At 35.0% G+C, this 16,121-nt stretch overlaps 3 protein-coding genes across 4 annotated transcripts in view; 2 read left to right on the top strand and 1 right to left on the bottom strand.

The window, feature by feature from the left end:
• LOC117114362 (SH2 domain-containing protein 4B-like) overlaps positions 1-3,841 on the bottom strand; it is a 14,896-nt gene extending 11,055 nt beyond the window's left edge. The window contains exon 1 of one of the 2 annotated variants that reach the window (XM_033258013.1): positions 3,498-3,841. The gene's annotated coding sequence lies outside the window, so the exon portion shown is untranslated. The other variant, XM_033258014.1, reaches the window with a different exon arrangement.
• A 903-nt stretch (positions 3,842-4,744) lies between these two features.
• On the top strand, positions 4,745-9,668 carry LOC117114364 (SPARC-like). The gene is made up of 5 exons (XM_033258018.1): positions 4,745-4,915; positions 7,458-7,623; positions 7,967-8,200; positions 8,678-8,906; positions 9,251-9,668. Exons 1-5 carry the CDS (start codon positions 4,793-4,795, stop codon positions 9,390-9,392), a joined length of 894 nt encoding a protein of 297 aa, XP_033113909.1. The 5' UTR covers positions 4,745-4,792; the 3' UTR covers positions 9,393-9,668.
• Positions 9,669-15,133: 5,465 nt separating this feature from the next.
• Positions 15,134-16,121, top strand: part of LOC117114361 (endosomal/lysosomal potassium channel TMEM175-like) — a gene marked incomplete in the record, with an annotated part of 34,072 nt that continues 33,084 nt past the window's right edge. The window contains 1 exon segment of the mRNA XM_033258012.1: positions 15,134-15,442. Within this exon segment, the coding sequence (XP_033113903.1) occupies positions 15,233-15,442 (210 nt within the window).

The raw sequence follows: 16,121 nt of genomic DNA, 5'->3' as shown, positions 1-16,121 counted from the left end.
ATTTATAAATTTTAAAGGTTCCCTATTCAGATTTGAGCCTGGAACATTCTGCTGTCTAGGCAGCACAAAAACACATTTAATAAAAAATTCTATACACAAACAGGAAAATTATATTGTACTGGTTACGAGATTTGAAAACCACAATGTTTTCTGAAAAACTTGAATAAGAAATGAAAGCAATATGAGTGGTATCAGTTGCATCAATAAATGCTGGAATACAGGAAGCCTTAAACAAAGAGATATTCTACCATCAGACATGGAGCTGAAAGTGGTTTACATTACTATTACAAATTCGCTGTTGGGGGTGTAAGAAAAAAATGATCATGAATTCCCCCAGAATCTTAAATATGTACATAGGTATAATATATTTATTTTTGGCTATCAATCATGTGTTCAATATACATTACATTTATCATAACTTATCATTATATAAACAAGATAATAAAACGTCAACATTTGTGTACATAATGAAATCACAAAAACATGTATGTTATGCTATGTGTATATGAGTGACTTTTAAAGGGTTACACATGTGTTTAAATGTCATAAATTACAGCACTTGAATTTCAAAAATGTTGAGTAAAATGGGCACATCTGATTGTGACTCATCAACTATTTCAAAAATAAAAAAATACAAGAGGAGAAAGAAAAAACTTGGTATCAGATTATTTTAAAAACACATCCCCAAAATAGATGGAATGTACAGTAAGTATGAGGATGGAATTTTACCAACTCAACTTCCACATGCTTTAAAAACAGGTTTGAGGACTGGGGAGGTAGTTGCATTGCATTGTATGTTGTGGTGATCATAAATAATTGGCATTTTATGTATAATAATCACAAGAGGAACCCCCAAGATCATTTTCCTTTATACCAATTTACATTAGCACAACCACATCCTGGACAACCTTAAAATAAAAGGCTACCAAGTCCAGACTATCAAATTTTATTTGACAAAAACAATGTGACATGCCTAAATATGGTCATGACATCACATGATCATCAGGACCATATACAGGCACATCATGACTATATATGGGCATTCAACAGTTTGTTTTTTTTTCAAAGAAAATTTGATAATCTGGGCAGAGCTTTATAAATTATTAAAAATTCTACTGGCCTATTACCCCAAACAAATATTGCCCTTACCACAGTGATAGGAAGAGGGACTTTTCTACCGATTCCAAATATGTGTTTGCATAACAAAATCAGTCAAGATTTCATATCACTACTACTGATTAAAAAAAGCCCATTGAGTCAGAAAAGCAAGTAAATCAAATATTAACAATGATTCATATCGAAGGAGGAAGTAAAAAATACTGTTTTTTCACCAAACAAAATATCCCATCGGATTATAAATTACATTATCCCATGAAAATTTAAAATGAGACAAAACGACATTCTAAAGAATTATTTAATTTGTTGACATACTTACAAAAAATAGTAATAAAAAGTATAAATTCCTTATTTGAATGTTTGCAAGGTAACAATGTTATATCTGTGGCAGCACACAATATAAAATACATGGTAGAGAGAGGAACTACATATATACTCAGTATTTTTCAGAAACAAAAATAATCAACATAAAATTTTTAAAAATTGTATACACTATAAGAGAATAATAATATGGCCGGTAATATGAGGTAAATTTAGGTATTAATGTTTTCTTTTATGTACTTCTGTATGTTATTTCTGCCATCTTCTTTTACAAAAAAAAATAACAAAGTCCTCATTCATGCATACATACAATAATAATTCTCAGTCAGAGGGCATCTCGTGACAATGTCCATACTTTTAATATTGATCTTGAACAGAAATTAAAGTTTCTATTATTTGGATTCCTATATCATAGTACAGGTAGGCCTATATTAAGACGATAAGCTTTCGATTGTCAAGAAACCAACTTACTTTGTCCATAATAGGAATGAATATGCAGCAAATAGGAAGAGGAATATAATAAAATAGGAATGAAACATTTTGTTTTGTTCCATGTTTCATTCAATATAAAATTATTTATTCATCATTATTTTAAAATGGCAAGATTACCAAGTGTGAATTTGTGAACACCAATTTTTAAACCATATTTATAGAGGGTGACCCTTCCAGTGTATGATAGAAGTTCAGCTGATACTCAGGGCCCTCTTATAAATAAATGAAATTATGTGATGCTTTTACCAGTGAAGTCTCTGTATGAGGCTTAGGGAGTGGAGTTGCTTTTAGTCATGAGAAAAAGTCCTGCTGTGATAGGAATTGCTGGGATTAGAAGGCAAGCATCTTAACCACTACACTATTTACCCCCAGTCCAAAAGCTTTAAAAAAAAATATAGTTCAAACTATTAAAAAATGAGCTATTCAATATTTTGATTACTTTTCATACATAGGCTTCACCTAGAAAAATGCACTGTTTCATCTTAAATTTGTCAAGTACTATAATATGCCTGGTAATTAGCAACCACCAATCTGGAAGCAATTGAAAATAACTTTAAAGCTACAGTAATACTCAAATAGATGTTTATAAAATGTGGGGGAGGGTGGGGAAAAGAACTAACCTGTCCAACTGAGGGTTTGGAAGCGAAGTCAACCTGAAAACCCTATGAAAACTGGGAAATGTTGGGCCAAATTCAAACTGTTCCTAGATTTTATATTTAGCATGTACAGGACCGTCATGTACGCCAAAACATCTTTTTTTGGTCTGAGTTGTGACCAACAGGGGGATCCCTTCTATCTGTTGGTACAGTCACTGAATATAAGTCCTGTTGTTCTAAATCATACTCCTGAGTCATGTAGGAAATATATTTCACATTATTGGCATTGTCAGTAGTCATAGACGTTACAGTACATCTCCCTGGACGTAGTAAGGGCTATAAACAACAGTGACCATTCTATTTCATTTCATTTGTTTCGTCCAACAAATACAAAACAAACAGATAAAACAATACCAAAAATTAGAGACAGGATAAACAAAAAGCATACTAAATTGCTGTACAAAGTTTCTCCACTGATTTAAGGAAAAATACATAAAATAAATATATAAATCTCTGTTCTCTGGAAGTAAAAACGAGCAAATAAACGGCCAAGGCCAATGAAAAAAGTTAATAAGCCTATTGACACCAAGAACGATGTGAAAGTAAGCATAATTAGCAATTAGATCTGGTAATCCAGCAAACCATTCCAATGTACATACATTCATCCTAAATTCACCTTGTAATTTCGTAGACAGCAGTACTGTTCAGCGACAAAACCTACAGTATAACAATATCAATATTACACATACCTGCAACAGTAAATAATGCGTTGAGGTAGTAACTGACGACGAAAACAATGTAGCTAGGCCAGTCAAGTGCGAAATCAAGCACCACCTCCCTAGTCCATGACTGGTCTAAGTACACTACAAGAGTCTTCGGCCAAGGCTTGAGCCAATGGGGTAAGACAACTCGATACGAAAAATTAAAAAAAACAAAATTTAGTTTCAAATAGGCCTATCTACTGTCACAAACCTTTCTAAGCGTCATCTCTGTATTAAGCCATTTCCGCGTGTGTCAAATTATGTATGATCATCAGTCCGTGAAAAATTTATTATATATCCTGCCTTTTCTGGTGTACGATGGTGAACGCTTAGCATTTACCCTGGAGTAAAGGTCAAAGCGGAAGTGCTGGAGCGGTGTGGTAGGTGTGGTGACGGCACCCGCAGTCAGTGGCTAGTCAGAAGTAGACACACCTTCCTATAAACAAAGACAACAATTATTGTAACCGTGCACCTGCTCAGCTATTGTATAGCTACATAAAAATTATAACACCATGTCTCACTGAAGTGTAGTGTTGGCGAACGAACCTTCAATTGTGCTACTTCTGTTAGAATTGCTGGTGGAGGTATTGTTATTGCTATTGTTATGTTTGTTATTGGACTTCTATATTGTGTTTTATTGTTATTGATAATGCTGTTGTCATTGCTATTTTAATGTTATTTATTGTTTTTGCTTTGTCATTGTTGTTTTTTTTTAAATTATTGTTGCTGTTGTGTTGTAATACAAGTATTTTTAATACAAGTATTTTTTTTGGCCTAATTAAGATTTTGTTATATTCAAAGTAATACCTATGTCATCTTTTATGATTAATTTTTTTTTTGTTAAGTTGATGATGTACTTAGACGCACGACAACTATGATCTGTTATGTGTGTGCTACTGCTAATTAGTTTTTTTACGACTATTTATTTGAACTTTCATTACAGTGACACTCGTCTAACAACAAATATTACAAATTTAATACCTTGTTTTGCGAAATTATTCTGTTTTAAAGATCGTCCTATTTAGCATATAATTTTGCCAAACATCCAGACGGAGGAAAGAATGAAAATAAAATTGTATTGATGAATGTAAACAGTGTAGCAATGGGGAGGTACGTGATCCGACATCTCATTTTGGATGTGAGCGGCGGGCGTAATAAAAATAATATATAAACAAATTTTTTCTGAAATTTCCATTTATTCGTGACGGCGAGTGCGCTAATTGGTCAAAAATAACATTTTTTATTCCAAATCATCACTATTGGCGAGCGGTGGCTCGCAAAACAATGGTATAAACATGGAGAAATTACTCATGCTGTATAGGCCTAAAAGAAAGTTAAAACCATCACGGACCCTCTAGCAGCAATGGTTTCTTCTATAACTTATAAAGACATCTCAGTGTCTCGACCAATCGCATGACTAGAAAACTTTGACAAAGAGAGGGCACACTGCTAATTTTCTAAAATTCTAGTAAGTGTAGTGTTACTAAACAACGTGTTAATTGTTTGATGATCGCACATACCTTTCGCTTGCCATTTAATGTGGGTATAAAAATCATGTTGAGATCCTGTTCCTGTTCAAGAATGAAATTATTAGTTGTGTTATTTCTTGTTTGTATAGTTTCTGCAAAGGTGAGTTATCGATTGATATTCCTTGTTTAAAAAGAGTGTTAGGCATGAATCGTACACGTTATTGTATGTCTGTGTAATTAAACACGGGGTATTGTTTAGCTCAAAGAGATTGATAAAATAACGTTGATTTTAGCTTATCTGTTTCGCCATAGTTTATTTTAATTTATCTATTGTATGTTCAATGTATACTACTTTTATTTTCTGAAATATGACATTTAAAAAAAATGAAATCATGATATTGAATTGGCGAACAAATTGACTTACATATGATTTGGGCTCCTCGCCATACTATATTCTTCGTGCAAATAAAATGTTAAGACAAAGTTAGCCTATGGAAACTCCAGTAAACGACTTGGAGTTGAAGTAAGCTATTATGTGAGGATTCTATCAAGTTTTGAAAGTAAATTTTAGCAAGTATTAAAACAGCACTAAATAACAGTAACACAATTATAAGGCAATGATAGGCCCATCATAAAGTAAGTTCTTTTTCATCTCAGTCTTTTTTTAAAGAGTATAATCAGAACTCCTACTTTTCCTACCGTCTGGTTTTTGCTTCTATTTGACATAACTATATATAATTATATATGTTGTCTCAGTTCCTATTAACATTGCTACAACTGCCAAATTTCACATACACATACCTGTACTATGCACACACAGTCAGGATATACACTGATTACGATAAATCAAGCATGCTTGACTTATACATTTTGTACTGATTAGCTCAGTGTAAAAGCAAAAGAGAGATTTCCCCTTGATATTGGGGGGAGAGAAGGAGATTTCAGTTGAAATATGGAAACTCACTAAACGTCATGAATTTAAACAATAGAGATCAGATTGGGAATGCGGAACGTTGTTGTTTATTGGAATAAGCTGTACTTATCGTAACAATTGACGTCTTTTGAGCTTTAAGTACAGTAATTTACTTGTCTGGCACTTCGATTAGTAGAGGCCTACACTAGTGGGCCTAATTTAATTAGATGATGTTCCAATGGTCACTACTAAACCTATTATTTTACATTGACTTCGATCATACAAAAGTAGCAGCAGTGTAGTATAGCATTATTATTACCTGTGATTTGTTTCATTAGTCATCATATTGTTTGTTATTGCAGCTAGAAACATGCATTCATCTCCGTGGATTCAAGACAGGATATCTCCTATGTTTAATCATGGTTTAATACCCTAGAGTATGTTGTGCTATTCAACGATCAGGGTTAACAAATCAACTTGTTTTCAATCGATGAATTAATTAACCTAACATTATATTTCAGCACGGTACTTTCATTTTCCTTACAAAATCAAATATATTTTTACAAGATAAGGACCATAACTAGGCTATAGTATTAACTTGAAAAAACAAAAATAGATTGAAAAAAAAAACACACAAATTAAATTTATTAAATATTTCCTGTATGTAATGGCATTTACGTCTGTATCTAGGAATGACACTAAAATATGAATAGCATTTAATGTTTCATTCATAGAATTAGAAAGATTCATTAAATTCCAGTGACTTTTCATGACAGACAGATGGTTATACAGATTTTTCCTACGAAAATCCTTGAATTTAAATGTCTAGACCAATAAAAAGAATAGGAACAGTATTTATTTACAGGTAGGCCTATGCTTTTAAATTTGAGTTGGTTCTAAATATATTTCTATAAATAGGCCTGACAACGTTACCGCTAGTTAATTCAAGGACTTTTTTAACTGGCATTTTAACACACATAATTTCTCATGAATATAAACTTGAAACGGGAAAACATGAATTGTGAAAAATCACCAACCCAATTAATTTTAACAAAGTTCATATATCTGAACTTTATGACTAACCTTATATGACACAAAGAGACCACGTGCAGTGTAACCATGGGTAACGGTGGGATGTAACCCGCTTAAAACCACATGAAAACTTCTATAATGAGCTGGTTAATGAGTTCAATCTACAAAAAAGGCTTGACATATAATAATAATTGTGGTGTTAATTAGATCTTGCTGATATGTGAGTTAAATCAACAGGCTCTTGTTTGCCATGTCGTATTCTATTTATATTGCAGTAGGCCTATACTTCAACAATCATGTCATGTCTAAATTATTTTTAGTAGACCGTAAACATGAATCGTAATTTTATGAAATTAAGTAAGATTAACTTATTGAGTATTTATAGAAACCACTACCCTGTTTGCCGAAATTCCACCACTCTACTTTATGTTCCCCCCGATCATGGGTCCCCTTTGACCCCCACCACTGCTTTTCTCAAACCCACCCCATTTGTTCACCGTAGCTGTTTTCCTCGTTATCAGCCATGTGCCATTTATTTCTACCCGCCTCTCGATCCCAATACTTTGGCCTCCATACTCAACACTGTTACTCTCGACCCGCCCCGCTTACCCGTCTAGAATTACCCTTTGTACCCCTATGCGTGTTCCCCATGTCTCCAAATCCAGGACCCGCCCTAACAAAATAGTATTTTATTATCCTTCTTTGCAATAAATATTTACTATAATATACTTCTATTTTTTTAATATTTTTTTTTTAGAAGCAGAAACCGCGAAAGCTATCTTCTGAGCAGGCCAAGGCAGTTCTTGATGAGTTAACGTACATCAAACAACAGCAGATCTATAATATAGAGGAAATTGAAGATGAGGAACTTGAAAAGGAAATCACAAAAGAAGCAGAAAAGCAAGTTAAAAGTTTTATCAGAAGTAAGAAACAACTATTTAAATAACTAATGTTAAGTATGGTGCACACTGTATTGGTCGACTCTGTGCCTGTATAACTCCATAAAATTCGATCAAATTGCTGGATTTTCATTAATAATTAATATCAAAACTCTGAATCCCAGCACGATGGGGATTAACCAGTGGACCTTTCGATGGTGGATTGAATTATTGATAAATTATCGACTGATTGGTTAGTTATTGGTTGATAGAATATCGATTGGTTATTGATTGATAGATCGATCCACTATTGATTGATTGATTATTGGTTGGTTATTTATTGATTTGTCGATTTATTGATTGGCTCTTCTTATTTTAACTCTTTTAGATCCGTGCAATGATATTAAATGTAACCAAGGGGAGATATGCGCACTAAATGATAACTACGAGGCCACGTGCACATGCGCCGAGTTCTGCATAGAACCTGAGTATCCAATTGAAAACAGCGTCTGCGATACAAACAACGTAACATATCCAAGTGAATGTGAATTCTATCGTAGGAAGTGTTTGATGCCGAAGTTACTAAACGATGTTGAGTTGGATTACCTTGGTTCCTGTTTAGGTGTGTATTGATATGCAGCATGTTCATGTGGTGTGATATAGGCCCATTACTTAGGAGATCCTGTCTTGTCGTTTAAATATGGTTAAGATGAGGGCGTATCATATTGATCTTTTTTATGTATGCGTCTAAAATTACTGCTGCTAAATTGAGATTAAAATCAGTTGCTAGGCCTACTAATCAGATTAGAATATCTTATAATGCCATAGTCGCCAAATTGGTCAATACAACAGCAAAAATACCCACTTTTTTCTACTTTTGCATATTCCTCTTAATTAATATTTACAAAATATATTATACAATATATATAAATATATATATATATAGCATTCATAAATATATAGATCTATCTCTATATTTATATATACTATATTTATATAGTATATATAAATATAGAGATAGATCGGAATTCAGCAAAAGCTAATTATAATACTTATTTGTAACAGACTGATACTAAAACCATATTATTAATATTTACAGACGTTGGTCAGATGTGTTCACAATCTGATCTTTTGGAGTTCCCTCATCAATTGCAACAATGGTTCTACACAAACATGGAGGAGTTAACTGCGGGAGAATCGGTTAGCGTCGACCTTACCTCCATTTCTCAGAGGGAGAGTCCTATTCAAGACCAGAGCAAGTCATCTAAACAGTTTTCAAAACCACTGAAATATCGATTTATAATGATGGATAATGCACCACAAGACAGGTTTGTTGTTTATAATAATGTGTGTACTCATTCATTTATTCGTGCGTTTGTCTTCTTTCAGGCATTCATTCATTTATTCATAGGCCCATTTTTTTAAATATTATTTTGTTTAGTCATTATTTTTTTATATCTTTACTGTTTGATAACATAATTTATTATGAATAATGAATAGTAGATCGGCCTAAGATAAGTAACAAATAAGCTTGGTGCTTTAAATATTCGAAATAATCACTGTCATCATCATAATCATCATCATCATTATTATCATTGTGATGATATGTGGCCAATAATAATGATCAAATGTAAATAACACACCTGCTTACTTATTTTCTATATCTTTACAGAATGTTGAGTCACTCTGAATTGCGCCCTCTTCGTTCACCATTAGTTGCGACCCAGCCGTGTGTTGTACCTTTCCTAAATTCCTGTGATACAAACCACAATAGCTATATTCACATAGACGAATGGTTGGCATGCTTTAAATGAATGCTTTAGTACCGGTACTGGATTTATAATATTTTGGAAAGTATTTTCATATCTATCATTGTACGATCATATATTAGGCTTATCCAAATCACAGTGATGATAATGATAACAACATTAATAATAGGCCTAATAATAATAGGCCTAATAATAATAATAATAATAATAATAATCATTATTATAGTAATAATAAACGTGTGCTACCATCTAAGTGTAAGAGTGAAAAAGAATAACTGTTTCACTAGTCTTTGACTATTGAATAAAATCGAGTTGAAAGTAGGCGCTGGTGAAATCAATTTTTTTTTTTTTTTTTTTTTTTTTTGCAATTAGGGAGTAGGCCTATAGCGCCTTCTGTGGGAGTTTCTTTGCTACAATTACTGAACACTGATGATGACAAAATTGTTTTCTCAATGTTTGTTCTCATTTTTACACACTTTTCAAACATAGAAAACCCGGCCGTTGAAAATACACTGCGTTTCTAAAATGCTGACAAGTACAAACAATTATAACATGCAGGATTTTAGTCAGAATTCACCAACATAGGTACATTAACCAGTTTTCGTGGAATTGGTTCGCGGGAACCCACTGTTGCTGTATATGCAACATCACCTAGTTCATGCCTATCCTTTCTCGGCATTTGAGTCGGCCTACTTAACTAATATTCAATCAGTGATTTTCAATCTCATAACAGTACACAAAGTTTACATCAAAATCCTTAATATTGTTTTATTACCACAGTCGGTTACTTGTGTCAAACTAATTGGTACGGTGTTATAAATTTATAGATATATATATATATATATATATATATATATCTGTATATATCTCTATGTATGCTGTCTCTTATACACATATAGATGTGTATAAGAGAGAGATATATATATATATATATATATATATATATCTGCTTTAAAGAAGCTAAGTTAAATATCCAGGACTCTTTTAACCACGCGTCAATAGTCATAGTGACCAGAATTGGCATACTTATGCTATGGTATAATATAGACCCATTTAGCATCTAACATAGGCTTATGTGCTATAGAATTTTGGAAAATTTAGCATAATTTTGGCACAAGAACAACAATATCTGAGGTCTCACACTATGAACAGGTAAAACAATAATAAAATTTGATCATAATTCAACCAATCCACAGCAGCTTTGGATACCACATTAATAAATATATTTCTTCCAAAAATCCCCGCTTTTGTAAATATCTATTAGGTCCACGTCATCACATTGACCAGAGACAGGAAAGTGCATTTCTGTGCATCTAGCAAACACAAACTTTCCAGGGGAAGCTCCCTGATCCCCTCCAAATCACCACAACATCAAATCTGTTTTTCTTTCTTTTTTTTTTGGCTAAGACTTTCACCTCCCTGCATTCCGACTACCGGTACGGTACCTTATACTTCTGATCATCGTCCCATTTATGATTTGCTCACTTCCTTCCATCACTCACAAAACTGTTCCACCGACTATGTCATCATCATGGAGTTATCATTGTGATCACTATTGACTCCATCGTCATCATTATAAGTCCAATCCTCATATTCACTATCACGATTATTAACACAACAGGGGCGGATCCAGCCCGGTAAGAAAGAGGGGGCGTGAATATGCGAACTGAGTAAAAGTCCTAGGAAAGAGTTCCTGGTAGGAGTGAAGTGGCAAACCTCTAGCATCATAAATAATTTGAGTTTGTATTTGATTGATCTTTAATATTTTGAATGGGGATCTTCTGATAAGCTTTACAAAAATTACTTTACACAAAATAGGGGTGCCGTACGCCCCTTACAAAGAAATATGACCATTAACAGACCGCTGAGAATGAAGGAAGGAAAGTGCATATCCGAGCATCTGGAACAAACCCCTCTGTTGAAAATATCTGATTGTTGACTTTTCATAATGATAAATGAAATTATTTAAACTTTAATTGTTTGGTTGTTGTAAAGCGCAGGTATAAACATAACTGTGTACCACGGTCTATCAGTTTTGGCAGTTGATGCTATTATATTGTACAGCGATTCTCTCCAACTATATTAGATAGGCCTATGATTTGTTTCTTTACTTTAAGGGGATTTTTGAGGGGTAGTTATTCGAAGGAGCCAATTATTGTGGTTGTTTTGGAATAAAATTGATACACTACTCAAATAAACGATCCTTCACTAGATATGTAGAAAGCAATACGAAATTATTGACGAAAAGTGTTATTTGTGTATGACCCCCGTTATAAATAATTAAATTCTACTAGAGTAAACCACTGATGACGGAATCAGTGATTGCTCCATTCAGTGGCTACTGCCCCCGAGAAAACAAACATAATTCGTTGGGAGAGAAACAGTGTTTTACAGAGTCTAAGACTCGTTTAAAACATTTCAAATCCCTAATTATTGTCGAAGTTTCCTGCCCGGGGGAGTCGCTCCCTGGATCCCCTTTGAGAATCCTGGGATGCCACTGGCCCCGCCCACTTTGTCCAGTCGGGAAAATCAGCCATCCACTTAAGTGGCGTAACGATGGGGCAGGGGGTCCTGTGGCTTTCTGGGACTCGGTTCCTTATTGGGTCCCGGTCACCAATTTTATTGTGGGATTTTAGATGTGCTCGTTTTTTAATCATGTTTTTGTCATTGTACTATGGTTTTAAGACAAAACAAATGATATGATTAGTGGCGGATCCAGGAATTTGAAATAGAGGAGGGGGGTCCATTGAGGAGGGGGCAGGGAGGAACTTTCACAGATGGAGGGTCTGTACCGCCTCCAGTGGCGTAAAGACTAGTCATAGAAATTTATGCATGGGTTTTTATCACATTTAATTGACGAGCAAAAATGACGTTATTATTTTCATCTGAAAGTCTAACACGTTGAAATGAACAAAACTGAAACTTTCAATTTATCATACCTGAAGTACAAATGTTTTGATAGTATATTATTTAACATAAAACTGTTGATAACGAACGCATTACAAAAGTAATGGTAAACTGACGCACATGGCACACTTTCACAAACTTTTGTTTACCATATTTTTAGTTCGTTTGTTCAAGGTTATGCGACTCATCGGTTGCGGAACCCTGTTCTATGTTAGGAGACTAATCTGTTGATTTTTAAAAATGTAATATTAAATAAATCTTCATACAAAAATTAAACAGCCACGGCCCACCCTGTACTGTACCGCCGCCAGTGGTACAGGTACTGTAGGAGGGTCCTTCGCTATATAGTATTTTTTTTTAAATATCAACCAAATAATCTTAAGATGGTTAATTTTTGAATAGAGAATGTGAATTTTCTTAGAATGCTGGGCCATTATTAATAGAAGAGCCCCAGTGGCGGCCCCATTGATCCCTTTAAACTTGGGAGCGGAGCTTGCCCCTGAGAGCACAATTGATCAAGACTTTGCATCTAAGCATACCGTATGTCCCTGCATTATGCGCTCTATATAGACCATTGCTTGCTGGGAAGAAGAGCTCGGGGCCCATCAGGCCCCATTTGGGCTGGTGCTCAGCCGGGATTCGGCCCGCGCCCCCGAGAGCTCACGGGCGTTCCGCCACTGACCATTCAGCCGTACCACGGTTGCGGCCGGGTTAGAACATTTAGGATTATGGCACCTCTAGGTGGTCGGAAAATGGTATTCACAGACTTAAAATTTGAGTATATTTTTTCTTTGATCTCCATTCTTAAAAATAAATAATGACAAACTAAGGGGGTCCCGGCCCAAGTGGGCGTCTTTAATCCGCCACTGGATATAATAATCGTCCTACAAAACCATTTGGGTCAGGGTGGTCGATCGAAGACCCTATGGGTTTGGGTCCCTTCGGGCCCCCCAGTGGTCGAGTTTTTTGCGTACCGCCGCAAGAGAGAGCATAGGCGTTACGCTACTTTCCCCATCCCCACCCCTCTCGGTTGGGCATATATAAGACCTCCCGTGGGCAGAATAGTATTGAAAATAGTGTTGCTTTAATTTTAGGGTGGGTGGTGTATTTATTCAAATAACCACTAAATTTAACATTTCGCATAGGCCTAATCTAGCATAATTTCCCATCAGACATTGGCATAATTTGATTCGGATCACTGGTCACACTGTCGATAGTCTAGAAAATTATTTGCGCTGATCCAGATAATACTCAGACCATTGTTTTCCAAACTTTTTGCGTTCGCGGACTACTCTGGACTTACCAAAATTCCCCATGTCCAAATATTACCCATTGTCCATATCCCAACAATAAGGTAAGACCTACAGATAGCAGATGATTCGCCACGAAAGTACATTAAACAGTGACGAATCCTGGAATTCGAAATGGAAACCAATTCAACCCCACCATGGTTGGGGCTGAGGTACAATTTGTTGTATCTATACCACTTCTAGATGGCCGGAAATGGCACTGTCAGGCTCAAAATTTGAAGACAATTTTCTTTTGTCTCTATCCCCTATTTAATTTTAAATGCGCACAATTTAGGGCGATTCATGTTTGATATTCCGCTAAAGATTTTGGATAGAAGATGATTCGCCAAGTAACTACATCTTGGATCTTGGAATTCGACATTCGACATAGACAGCAGGGGAGGCCTGGGTACAGACAGTAATTTTTTTCAAATCTAGGGCTCCCTCCTGATTTTGTAAAAAAATTATTCAATACTATAGGTAAAAGCAATGCAAGAGAAAACATGGAAACAAGATGTACATTACCTGAGGATTGCCACTCTATCAAGTGGCTCTCTATACTCAACATCTTTACATAGAGAATCAATAAAAAACGAATTTAAAAGATTCTATCAGATCGCCAATAAAATATTGGAATTAAAATATAAGGCCAGTTAAAACAATTTACAGTGAACGGAGTCATACCTCTCAAAGGTATTTTATTATTGTCAAGGCATGTTCACACTATTGTAAGGCAAGAAAAATAATTGAGTCATGAAAAATTTGTTCTAATAATCTATCGGACCCCAACGTTTTTCATGACCCCACTGTTTTTTCGAGAACCACCTGCGGACCCCTCTGACTTGGTGGACCCCCAATTATCTTAGCGGACCCCAGGTTGGGAACCACTGCTGTAGACGTACTTTTTTTCTACGGAATACTGTAAATGCTCGAATAAGGGCCGCTCTCGAATAAGCGCAGCCTCAATAGGCCTATGTTCTTATATTGTTATTAACTTTTAAGAAATTTCAGCCCCAGTGTTCTTATAAAATGTTTTTATAAAAAATGAAGAAAAAAGTGCACAAGTACCAGTAAACCTTCTTCTTTGCCCATTGCCTTGTCCATTACTCCGTCCTTTAGCCTGTCGTCTATAGGCCTGGAGTGACCCAAACCACTGCCATGGGCATTTAACTTTTAACAATGAAAGCAATATTACATAACCACTGTTATAACATTTTGAAATATTTATATATGAAAATTTCACTTATGTTTAAACCGGGTATTTAAATGACAATTAGATGTCATTGAACCTACCTATATCGTTACAACTTGTAAACAGGTTTTTGAAGGAAATTAAAATTTTGTAAGAATTGACATTAACTTTAATTTTGATAAAAGCCTTTGTACTAAAGATTGTAGCTTTCTAAATTCTATTAATTTCCGGTGCGTAGGCTCTAATTTTTTTCTGTGGAAATTAAAATTAATTTTAATTTTGATAAAAGCCCTTGTATTAAAGTTAGTAGGTCTCTCTTTTGCTAATCCCCGGTGCGTAGCTCTGAGATGTACGTTTATACAGCGCCCTCTCTTTTTATTTATTTCCTGCGTATTACATCAATTAAACTGTAAATCAAGCGTACATTTCAAACGCAGTTACCCACTGTCCATGCTTGCAGCTGTGTCTTTTGAAAAGGAAGACAATCAACACAGGGCATGACGTCTGTCAATACTGACGTATCCACCGGAGGAGGAAAGGGAAACCCTGCCTTTGAAATGAATGAGAACATCGAAGAGTCAAACTTGGAACCTGAAGAGCCACTTCGAGAAGCTAAAGTAGTTGAGATGCAGTTTCATCGCTTCCTATCGCCGAACAGGTTATGCACTTTCAGCGATGCGGTGTTTACGATTATTGTTACTATAATGGTATGTTTTCGTTTAGCATTCTTATCATCTGTTAGCAGGGAGATCAATTTGTCGTAGGCCTATTAAATCTTGATTAAAACTGAGGACAGCAGCCTATGACCTTCATATAATAGTAACTCCACACCCTGTCTAAACATGACCCTGTCGTCGTTGCTATGTATGCGCTGCGTACCAGTGTATTAACATCCGTAGAATATTTATTTTAACCTAAAGTATAGATAGGAATCATTCCTTCTTGTCAGTCTTTCGTCTTGCTCACACTTCAGTCACGAGAGTAGCCTAGGCTACATGTTATATTTGGGGAGGGCGCGCGCATATATATCTGTCTCTTATACACATCTAGATGTGTATAAGAGACAGGGTCTAAATACTATCAATGACTAAGTAACGTTTTACATCTCCTATTTTGTTTAATCTGTTTAGTGATTTTAAACTAGCTTTATTTTTATAAATAATATTAATATACTGTAATATACAATCAAATCACCTCTCTAACACACACGAAAGCAAAATTAATGAATATTTTACCACACAAACTTGTGCCTAGTCTAAAGCAAGAAATACAAATCCAAGTGAATAATATAAAAATCAAACTCTTCTTTAGTTGAGCAGGCAGGGTACCCTGTGTTGGTTACGGCAACTACGCCTATAAAAAAAATGTAGTCGAATTTTATAAAAT

This window comes from Anneissia japonica, unplaced genomic scaffold (assembly GCF_011630105.1).
Source record: "Anneissia japonica isolate Jap-2015-1 unplaced genomic scaffold, ASM1163010v1 scaffold1231_len1163931_cov198, whole genome shotgun sequence".
Lineage (NCBI taxonomy): Eukaryota > Metazoa > Echinodermata > Crinoidea > Comatulida > Comatulidae > Anneissia > Anneissia japonica.
The sequence above is the reverse complement of the archived record's forward strand: the minus strand, read 5'-3'. Positions and strand labels throughout refer to the sequence as shown.